General features: G+C 40.9%; 2 protein-coding genes across 3 annotated transcripts; one reads left to right on the forward strand and one right to left on the reverse strand.

The window, feature by feature from the left end:
* Window positions 1–845: 845 nt before the first annotated feature.
* prr13 (proline rich 13) lies at window positions 846–4,457 on the reverse strand. Its single transcript, XM_026166748.1, has 6 exons — window positions 4,224–4,457; window positions 3,811–3,875; window positions 3,107–3,275; window positions 2,228–2,296; window positions 1,665–2,119; window positions 846–1,441 (listed from the first exon to the last, which is right to left on the reverse strand). Exons 4-6 carry the CDS (start codon window positions 2,241–2,243, stop codon window positions 1,406–1,408), a joined length of 507 nt encoding a protein of 168 aa, XP_026022533.1. The 5' UTR covers window positions 2,244–2,296; window positions 3,107–3,275; window positions 3,811–3,875; window positions 4,224–4,457; the 3' UTR covers window positions 846–1,405.
* Window positions 4,119–8,726, forward strand: LOC113021910 (cell division cycle-associated protein 7-like). Of its 2 annotated transcripts, none has more exons than XM_026166746.1 (11): window positions 4,119–4,149; window positions 4,244–4,275; window positions 4,495–4,550; window positions 4,698–4,797; window positions 5,256–5,630; window positions 5,774–5,869; window positions 5,951–6,103; window positions 6,446–6,589; window positions 7,906–8,055; window positions 8,266–8,402; window positions 8,589–8,726. In XM_026166746.1, exons 1-11 carry the CDS (start codon window positions 4,134–4,136, stop codon window positions 8,632–8,634), a joined length of 1,305 nt encoding a protein of 434 aa, XP_026022531.1. In that variant the 5' UTR covers window positions 4,119–4,133; the 3' UTR covers window positions 8,635–8,726. The 2 variants fall into 2 exon arrangements, with proteins under 2 accessions (XP_026022531.1, XP_026022532.1); XM_026166747.1 differs by having other exon boundaries at window positions 5,259–5,630.
* Window positions 8,727–11,066: the final 2,340 nt, after the last annotated feature.

Raw genomic sequence — 11,066 nt, forward strand, 5'->3', positions numbered from 1 at the left:
ATTTGAAAGGACATAATTTAAAAAAAATAAATAAATAAGAGTTATGCAATACAGTGCACTGCTAAATTCGTTTTGAAAACGAAAAGCCAGTTGATGGGAATAACAGACTGTCTACGTGTTTTATCTGTTTATATAAATTAACAGAAAAAGTTTTAAGATATCTTTCAGATTTCTTGCAGTTTCTAATATATTCAGATTTTATAGCTGAATAAAATACTTTTTAAGGAGCCGCTAGAGGGCGTAATATTCCTTACTCTCCTCTTCTTCGGCTGCTCCCTTTAGGGGTCGCTACAGAAGATCATCTGCCTCCATCTCTCTCTATCCCTAGCATCCTCCTCTGCATGTCCTCCTTGACTGCATCTATCAATCTTCTGTGTGATCTTCCCTCTGCGTGGCAACTCCATATTCAGTATCCTTTATTCAATATATCCACTCTTCCTCCTCTGCACCATATCAGCCTTGCCTCTCTGACTTTTTCTCCAAACTGCTTAAACTCAGCTGTCCCTCTGATACACTCGTCTAATCCTGTCCCATTTTGGTTAAATCCCAGTGAAAACCTTCAGAGCATCTTCAACTCTGCCTCCTCTCTACCAAAAATCATAGCAGTAAACCCTTGAAACCTTTCTATTTGCCCTTGCTGTTATCCTTCTGGGACAAATCATCCCTGATTGGTCTCCACCCTCCCTACACTCTCTTCTTCACTCTGGATGGTTGACACCAGGTATTTAAATTCTTGTATCTTCTCTATTAAATCTGTCTCCTTAGTGAGCATAACATTTATTACAATTTCTTTAAAAAAAAAAAAAATCTAGATCTTTCCGAGCAATGTCAAACACACCATAGACTTTTTATGTAACTTCATTTATTAATACAATTTATTTATTTAACTTTAAAATGAACGATATTAACAAGCAACAGGTTTTTTCTGCAGCCATGCACAGTAGTGATCATAAAATTAAAAAAAATATATACCTTTAATTAACTATATTTTCTATATCCCTTTTAACTTAATTACATTAAGAAAATCATCTGCACAGTGCTGCAGTCTCTTTTTCAGTTATCTACATGTTTGTCATTGTAATATTAGAGAATAGTAACAGTAGATAAATTGCAACATTTCACCTAAAAACCACAAACCAAAGTAAAATTCAACATGAGGTGGAATCCCAGTGCCGATTAAAGTTGTGACAGTAACACACACACAAAAAAAAAGAGCTGCTGTATGCATTTCTAGTGTCATACATTTATACTGAACATGTGAGATTTGCTGCGACTCAGCAAAAATCTGCAAAAGGCTATAAGAACTGCTTTAATGCATTGACAGTTAACTGTTAGTAGTTAATAGTTGCGCTGTGCTGTTGTTACACAGCTTTTTTTGTGAAAGCCATGCTTCAAACCAGTCGCCTCAGTCTGAGTCGCTGCTGCTGCTGCTGCTGGAGGACTGTGAAGACAGAAACAGGAAATTATACATCTGTTAATCGTTTTAAAACAGTTAAAATATAGATTTTAAATCATAAAAAATGCCTGATCTGCTTAAGCAATCTTCAACAGTGAACAAAGAAACACACGGTTTTAAAAGTCACCACCAACTGTTTGCTCTTTTCACTCAAAACTTAAAAATTAAACCATAAACTCTGACATTCTAAATTTAAACCCAGTCTCACCTTGCCATGTTTGTAGTGCTTATGTTTGTGTGCCTTTTTCATCTTCTTGTGCATCTTTTTGTTTGCTTTGTGCCCAACTAGCCCCATTCCCATTCCTGCAACTCCCCCGGCTAAGGCTCCAGACATGGGATTTAGCCCTCCATGATGAGGATGACAACCTTTGTGTTTGCCGCCTTTTGGGGAGTGTGGATATGGACCTGGGTGAACACCTGCAGGAGGAACAACTGGATATCCACCTGGAGCCATAGGATAAGGGTGAAGTCCAGGAGCTCCATAAGGCATTGCCCCTGGTGCACCGTATGGTCCCATGGCTGGATTCATAGGAGCTGGGAACTGGCCAGCAGAATATGGAGGTGGAGGCTGGGGGAATGCTCCTGGAGGAGGGGCAGCAGGATAAGCAGGATTGTAGCCAGGAGGAAAGGCAGGATTTGGTGGGCCGACTGGAGGAGGAGGACCTGATACAAGTAAAAGCACACATCCATCTTACACACTGTAAGCTATTAAGCAATTATAGACACACATAAAACATCATAATTAAATGGTAATCATGTTTGATGTCCTACCTTGATTTGGCCACATGGTTTATATATATATATATATATATATACACACACTGACCTAACAGAAAAATCCTAGAGGAAAGACAAAGGAAATGCAGTTTAAAAATATTGGATTAAATTAAAATAACACTTAAATATATCACTCGGTATATCTTGATTGAATTCGTGATTCTACCCAAATTAAACAAACAGCAGTTAACATTTAACAGCTTCTTCATTTTTCCAGATCAAAACCAGATATTCACTTTACAAAGACAGAACAAAAGGGGAAAGCAGTCGGTGTTTACCCTCAACAACAATGAGAAATATCTGGTGGGTTTTTTTTTTTTTTTTTTGGTTGGTTGTTGACAAAGAGACATCAGAGCCAGAGGCAGTTACTCACCTGATCACCTCTAGCTGTCACGGTTTCTCATTTCACAATTTGTGTTTGGTGTACACACGGATGCACAAAGTAAGCCATTTAATGCGAACACCTAAATAAAACTAAACCAAAGTAAACCCCTTCAATTGATCCTCCCTTTATGAAGGTCTTAATATCTGTCGTCTGTTTGTTTTTAAGTGTTTACCGTGGAAACTGTTACATTTTGTAGCACTTGTCAGTATAGAACAAGGCTCATCGCTGCTATAAACCTCAATACAACACACAACAAAGGCTTAAATGCCACATGTATACTCTTACAGAAGATGATCTGACAAAACATGAAGTCATAATTACTCAACAGCTTGTAAATCCGCAACACTTTCTCCATGTTTCTCCACACAGCAAGTTCAGCACACTCAGTCAGTCGTTATTGTGAGTTTTAGCTGTTTGTCCCACACGTGTCACTTATAATAACTGCATCAAAATCTAAAGATTTCACAGGTTTTACCTTTGGAACTTACCTCGATTGCAGTGAAGTTTCAGGAATTCCGAAAGAGCAGTTTCGTGTTTGTCTTCCGCATCCAGCTCCCGGAAGGCTAAAGAAGCACATCAGGAAGCCACGCCCTTTGGGAGGGACCCTGCGCATTTTGTTTACGCAATGGCAATGGCCCATCACACATGGGAACATGGCTAAAACAGAAAACAATCTGAGTGATCTTTTTTTAATGGGTGGAGTCAGGAGTTAAGGTGTGTGTCGTGACACACACACGCCTGACTTGACAGTTATTTTCACCTGTGACTCATGCCCTCATGCCAACACATAAAACCCATGACATCATGGATCAGCACTTGGAAATTGTTCAACAATACACAGATTTCAAAAGGGTTCATACAATCTGTTTACAGCAGACACGATGGCCGCACTGAATTACATAGTTTAGTTTTAATGTCCAAGAACTGAGTTTTTTATGCTTGTTGTCTCCAATGACATCAACACAGACTCTGTGCAATTCATAAAAGTTTCACAATTAGCTAAAGCACATTGTAAGAAATAAACTATAAAACTGACGCTACATTAAATTAATCCATAAATAATGTGATTAGTTATTTGCTATAATCAGTGTAATATTTCAAATTATGATACTTCAAAAGGCCTTTTGCGCATTGGTATGACCTGGGTTGTGTCACTGGAATACCTGAGTAAATATTCAAACATATTACATACATCCAGTTTTTTCAGTACGTGGAGGATCTCTTGACGATGAGTACAGGTTCATAATTTAAAGCCACCTGCAGATGGAGAGATTTGAGCATAACTGTAAATGTAAAATGGTACCTTTTTTTAAAGTTATGCTGTACATAAATAAAGCTATCACAGAGGTGGCCACAGAGTCAGCTGATCATTCATTACTCAATCCAAGTGAGATGAGCTTCAGGGCATGATGGCTGGATATTGTCCTTCAGGATTAAGGAAGATAAACATCCTTCCACACCTTTCATGGCCTCCATGGAGGTCTTACTGGTGTTTCACTGCTAATCAGCCACAAAATGCAGTTTGGAGAATGTAGGAAAAGAAAAATATCTAGTCTAACTGCATTATTCACCACATGAACGTGAAATCAAAATAATTTTAGCTACCATTTTGTTATCACAAACAGCAGCAAGCGGGATGAAGCTCTTCGTTTCTGGGGTCGGTTTCCTCAAACTGTAGTTTTCCTGGCTCAAACGTCATGTTTTTGTTAACATACAATAAAGAAAAAAGCTTAATTTTAGAGAAAAAAAAGGTCATATAATAACGTCAGCAAATTCGTGCTAATTTAACCCTCAAAATCACAATAATCTATTTTATTTTCGGGCAGCTTTGAAATCAGCGGGCAATTAAAACGAGTAATTGAAGGTGTGTTTGCAGGTGTGCGGGAGCCTAGCTAAAACTCACAGGCTAGCAGGGTGCTATCCACAGTCCAGGTTAGGCACACACACACACACACACAAGAGGCGGCAGAGAGGCCAATAAAGTAGCATTTGGTTACCTGTTTGTTCAGATAAACTTGTCCTACACCGGTTTTGAGGCTAATTTTGGTGCTTTTTCTGTCTTTGGGGCACGGTTTTAAGGATGAATTCGCTAACAGCGGAGCTTGCTGATGTTTTTTTGGAGGACTCTGAAAATGATGTGACATTTCACGGCTTTTCCGACACTGAACTCAAAGATGAGGTAGGATTTTGTTTGGTTTTAGACCTTTAAAGCTTCATATATACTGGGGTGACCAGAAAGCCAAGTACTAACTTGGAGTGGTTGTTTATGTGGGACACATTAGGCTGAGAGGTGACTTAAATTGTTTATATACTACATTTAAAAAGAAAAAAGCACCAACTCTACAAGCTAATGTGTTTTATTTGAAGACGATTTTTACCACTTCTTCTGAGCATCAATTGATACTAACCTCCTTTTTATGATTTAATAAATCTGTCTTCTCTTTTTCTTTTGTAATGATTCTTAAAGATGTAATCATGTGTGGGTTTTCTCTGGCAATAATTAGAATCGGCATGTATTTTGGTTGTTTCACGATAAATTGTTACTAAATCCAGTAATTTTACTCTGCATTCATTCAGACAGACTACTTCTGTAAAGGGATTTGGCAAAAAGATCTGTTATTCTGTGTTGATATTCAGCAGAATTGCAGTTTTGGAGATGAAGCTCAGCCTGACATTTTCCCCAAGGAGGAGGAAACTACATCTAAAGCATCTGCTACTTCTACAGTTAAGCCCTTCAGGCTGAGGGTGGCTCTGCGCTCAGCTCCCTCTACCCAGCAGTCTACCGACGATGAGGATTCAGAGGCGGAGGAGAGGACGACACACAAGAAAGGAGTGAAAAGGACAGGACAGCGCAATAGGACAAAGGAGGAGAGACACGTGAAATTCGAGGATGGCGAGGCAGCAGCAGCTCGGCCTGCTTCGACTGAGGACCATGGTTCTGATTCAGCAGATGATGCGTCTGACACTTTCCTGGCCAGGAGAGAGCAGAACATTAAAGCCAACAAAGCCATGGTAAATCAGACACGGCACCACATACCGAGTTTAAAATGTGACAAACTGATGTGAAAACAAACAAATTTGGTCTCAGTGAATAGTACAATAATACTTTCAAGTGCTGACCTTCTACAGTGACTCCTGTTGCTCATCTTTAACAGTTGGCTCAGCTGATGGCAGACCTACAGAAAATGCCAGGAGGTGCAGGGCTGCTGAAGAAACAAGCAGGAAAACAGAAGGCAAAAGACAGAAGCTCTGTGAGTGTCGTGGAAAATGTAGGAATTTTCAGCAGATCTCTGAATTTTTGAATTTCCTTATGGATCGTATCACTCCTGCAGCATCCGCCGCGATCTGCTGCGACTGGAGGAGAGTCCAGGAGAAACCCAGAGCGGGCATCTCGCAGGCTGACAAGGTCCATGTCGGGAACGGAGGATCCTTTGGCCGCTGAGGAGGCAGAAGTGGAGCTCAGCTTGGAGGAGGAGCTGCTGGAGGTCAGTTCTGTCACTTATCAGCAGCCAGTTAAAGTCTACAAGGCCTTTGGAGCATTTGTTCAATATAGTGCAGTAATGTACATATTTACATGTGATTTATTTATTGGTTTAGCTTTGAAATAGATGGCAGTCAAGAAAATCTAATAAACATTAGTGTTCTGAACCGTGCGTATGCTTTCCTCAACCAACACTATACAAACATTTAGTGAACCAGAGTGATAAGGAGTGTGGCAGTGAGTGAAAGCCATCATTTTATTCTGCTCTATTCTCTAATCTGTTTCTTGTCAGTATCCATTTAAAACTTGAAGCTAAGTGGATTATTCTTCTCATCATCTGTTTCAGGTACGCCAAGCTCCATGGCGTCGTGGCGTCGCACGAGGTAATCGAAGCAAACCTCACGTTATTCGTCCGGTAGAAGAAATCACAGAAGATGATCTCGAGTTGGTCGCAGACAACATGACCGAGAAAGTCTACCACAGTGTCACAGTGAGTTCACTGCTGCTGTTATTCAAACCCCGTTAGCACTCAGTGTTTCCAGGCGATCAGGATACATGGTTGGATGAGGACTTCTGAGATAAACACTCTTTTTGGGGTTTTTTTTTTTTAAATTCTGTACACATTGCCTTCACATAGTAATAAACCTATTCTTTAGGCTTTCGTGGCAAGCCTGTCTGTGTCCTACGGTCAAGAGAACATCTGACAGTTATATTTAAACTCCTTTTTATGAGTGTACATTTGTGACCTCCACCTTCTGCTTGGTGCTCTTAAGTGGGGTTCATGATGGTGCGCTTGCCTTTATCTTTGGCTATGTAAAGTGAAGTATTTTCTATATGCAGCCTGTGTTTTTGTACATAGCCTGAAAGAGATGACGCTTTCTGTAGGTCAAGTGTTGACTGAAAAGGTAAAGGAGCGACAGAGCGACAAAACCATGCCATTCCCTTTAAACTGAATTTAGGCTTCTGCTCTGTAGAGGCTACAACGAAGCCTGCACAAGCAGCCAACACTGTTCCCATGTTTATGCCTGTGCAGCTGTGTTTCCATGACGTGTAGTTACATTTGTAGAGAGGTGCACAGCAGGTGATGGCGCAGGTTACACAGAAGGGTTTGAGGTTACGGTTCACCTAAGGTGTTGATTTACCAGAGGCAGATAAATCGACTTTAGCCTGGTGGCTAGGTAACCTAGCTTGGTATGCTTTTTTTTTTTTTTCATTTTCTTTTTTTCCTTCTTCTCCACCTAATAATGATAACACTGCAGACTGCATAAACACCCAAGAACTGAGGGTTGTTCTATGAAGCAAGATTAACGGCTTAGTCAGCTAGCTCAAGCTTAGAGTTTTATGTACCATGAAAGTGTACTTGGTTAAATCACCAGGGTTGGGAGCAGATTATTTATGTTCATTAAAGAATCTTAATCACTATTGTATCACATCAGATAATGTGTCTGGAATAAGCAACACTCGTAGGGATCGTTTTGTGAAGAAGAGTCATGTGACCTGTGAAATGAACCTTTTATCTGAGTGTGCACAGAACCTGAAGCGGAGAGACAACCGATAAAGATAAACCACCGTCCTGAGCTCAGACTGGTGTTTTTAGGGTTTTTTCGAGCCAGAAACCTGGCTGTGCTGAATGGTGTTCATAATAAATCCGTATGATCAGAAAGCAAGTCTAGCTCCACATGTAGATTAGCAGTTTAATCAAAAATGCATTTACACAATCTAAAATTTGGAGAATGTTGAGGCTGGTTAGGGAATGTTGTAAAGCTACCTTTTATCATTAGTTTTATGTATTTTATATATTTTCAGGGTTCCACGTGTCATCAGTGCCGTCAGAAAACTGTTGACACAAAGACGTGCTGTCGCAGTGAGAACTGCCGTGGGATTCAGGGTCAGTTCTGCGGGCCGTGTCTGAGGAACCGATATGGAGAGGATGTCAAAAAAGCGCTGCTTGATCCGGTCAGACTGATGATACCCCAACACTGAACTGTGCAAAAGCAAAAAAAAAACTGTTCATCTTACACACACACACTTAATTATTAAAGTTTTGTATAGAGATATTAGGACACGGGTCATGTATAAAATTATAACAAAAATGAAACCTGTAGAAACATTGACCTCCCATCATACCCGTAGATTCGGGTTTTAAAACCTTCATTTTCTCTCCAGGACTGGAAATGCCCTCCCTGTCGAGGCATTTGCAACTGCAGCTTCTGTCGTCAGCGTGAGGGCCGCTGCCCAACCGGCATCCTCTTCCCCCTGGCTCAATATCACGGCTTCTCTGACGTCCACTCCTACCTCACCAGGTGACTTTGCAAGACTGTATTTTATATATAAATGGTGTTCCTTTTTTACCCAGATGGTTTGGAAAGTAGTGCCACATTGAGTCATTCAGTCAAGGGATTTTATGATGGCCTTAATAAGTCCTATCAAAGCCTTTTCCCCCTATTGCTAGTACAACTTAATGAGTAACCTAAAACCTCTCTTTACAGCCTCCGCAACAAACTCAAGACTGAGGTGGATGATGTAGAGATGTAATTTTAACACTAGAGGGAGCCAGTGTTCAAAGGTTTTATTGTGCAATGTTTTACTTTCTCTGAAAATAAAGATTGGCATTTTAACGTTTTTGACATTACATTCTTCAACTTATTTGGACAAAAAAGGGAAAATAATTTGCCTCAAGCTGGACCTTAGAGTGCTTAAAGCATGTGCAGACCAACTAGCAGAGGTTTTCACCATCTTCAACCTCTCACTACTACAGTCTGTAGTACCATCGTGCTTTAAGTCAGCCATCGTTCCAGTACCCAAGAAGAACAGGATGAGCTGCTTAAATGACTATCTATAATATATCCCTGCCCACAATTGCCAAATGGTTTGAGAAACTTAGCATGTCACACATTAAGGCTGTTATTCCTGCAGACCTCGACCCATAATACGAGGCAAACAGGTCAACAGAGGATGCCATAATAACAGCTCTTCACACAACCCCTCACATCTGGACAGTAGTAACACTTATGTGGGAATGCTGTTTGTGGACTTCAGCTCCACCTTCAGTACAGTTCAACCCTGCAAACTGGTTAAAAAAAGCTAAGCAACTTAGGACTCAGTGACTCACTGTGCACCTGGATATTGGACTTCCTGAGCAACAGACCCCAGAACACAGAGAGCACACCACCTCCATCTGCATTCTGAATGTAGGCGTTCCACAGGGCCGTGTCCTCAGTCCCCTCTTATACTCTTAACCATGACTGTTCTTCAATTCACACCAATAACACCATTATAAAATTTTCTGATGACATGACCATTATAGGACTGATCAAGTACAATGATGATTCAGCCTACAGAGATGACGACAACCTACATGTGATCACAGCCAAGACTAAGGAGATGGTAATCGACTTCAGGAGGACAAAGCGATCTGACCACTCCACCCTCTACATTGATGGAGAGGAGGTAGAAAGCTTTAAGTTCCTCGGGGTCCAAATCTCGGCAGACCTTACCTGGTCCACAAACGTTTCCCACCAGGTAGGAAAACCACAACAAAGGCTATATGTTCTTAGGAAGTTGTATCAGGCCCAATTACCACAAAAACCGCTAATCAACTTCTACCGCTCCACCATTGAGAGCCTTCTGACCTACTGCTGTACACTCTGGTTTAACTGCTGTACTGTGGAGGACAAGCGAAAACTGCAGCGGGTGGTGAGAGTGGTAGAGCAGGCAATTGGCACTTCACTAACTCCACTCAGAGACATTTATACTGGCAGACCTCAGCAGAGAGCCAGCATCATCATCAAGGACCCCTCACAGCCTGGATACTGACCACCTCTTGTTTTGTTCTTTTATTCTATATTCTCTCTTATTCTTATCTACATATTTACATAAAAATGCTTTGTGATGACAGATATCGAAGCATGATGGCGCAAGTGTGCTGGGGTTACTCTCAGTGCTCGATAACTCTGTATCCTTACACTGCACTGATTAGTGTTTTTGGCTCTGATGTCATGTGCACGTGCTGTGGATCAACCGGTGATCCATGGACAGGAAGTCTGGACTGGCTCTCCGTTTAAAAGGTCATCGTTTCTGAGTTTTACTTTAACAGGCAGTGCAGAAACTGGTTTTAGCCGGTGGTGAGCAGACTTGTCCAGCTCTAACAGAAGAAACACTGCATGAGTAGTGTTGCAGATCAAGTGCAATTCATCAGCCACACCCGTTAACTGCGCAGGACTCCTCTGATGATCGTCTAGGCAGAATGAATAGATTCAGAAATATACTGCAGGAATTAGTTTCTGAACCATTGAAAAATGCGGTCGTTTTTCACAAGTTTTAACCTTTACTGTTAAAATTTTAACTTTTGAATACTTGTTTTATTTAAGCAATTTAGCAAGAGCATCAGATAATAAGAATATCATAATTAAATCACCTAAATTTGATCTTAACCTCACTGATCTACTCTTGGTTGATGCTGATTTCTGATATGTCTTGAGATGAAAGGTAGAGTAAAAAAGAAGTGCGTCATGGTCACAGCTGCAGTCCTCTCCGGGTCTCGCCTGATGAAGTTCAAATGGGGAAGTAGTGACTCGGTACAAAGTCCCCCAAATTCTGTCAGACAGCCAACACAGCAGAAATGAGCTAAGACAAAGCCAAAAACTGCAATTCTTTCAGTGTTTAGGCAGTTAATCTTCTCGTGCTCCTATTTTTGACCTAACTCCAATCTTCAGAGGAAGAACCGCCCCCCCAAAACTTTTTCTTTTATTCATTTTCTCACATGCATGACTTGTTTACTTACAGCTACGCCCCCTCCAGTCTGCTAGCTGTGCATTCTCCTGCACTGAGAAAACAGGTGGGCTGCAGAGGGAGAGATATTTTAGTGCTACAAATGAAAACACTGCAAGCAGCGAGTAAGGAAATTCTGTACGATGTCAGCACAACTGATTTACAAAGACATGAAAAAGTCTTTTCACTCTACGTTT

Source organism: Astatotilapia calliptera, chromosome 5, assembly GCF_900246225.1.
Source record: "Astatotilapia calliptera chromosome 5, fAstCal1.2, whole genome shotgun sequence".
Taxonomy (NCBI): domain Eukaryota; kingdom Metazoa; phylum Chordata; class Actinopteri; order Cichliformes; family Cichlidae; genus Astatotilapia; species Astatotilapia calliptera.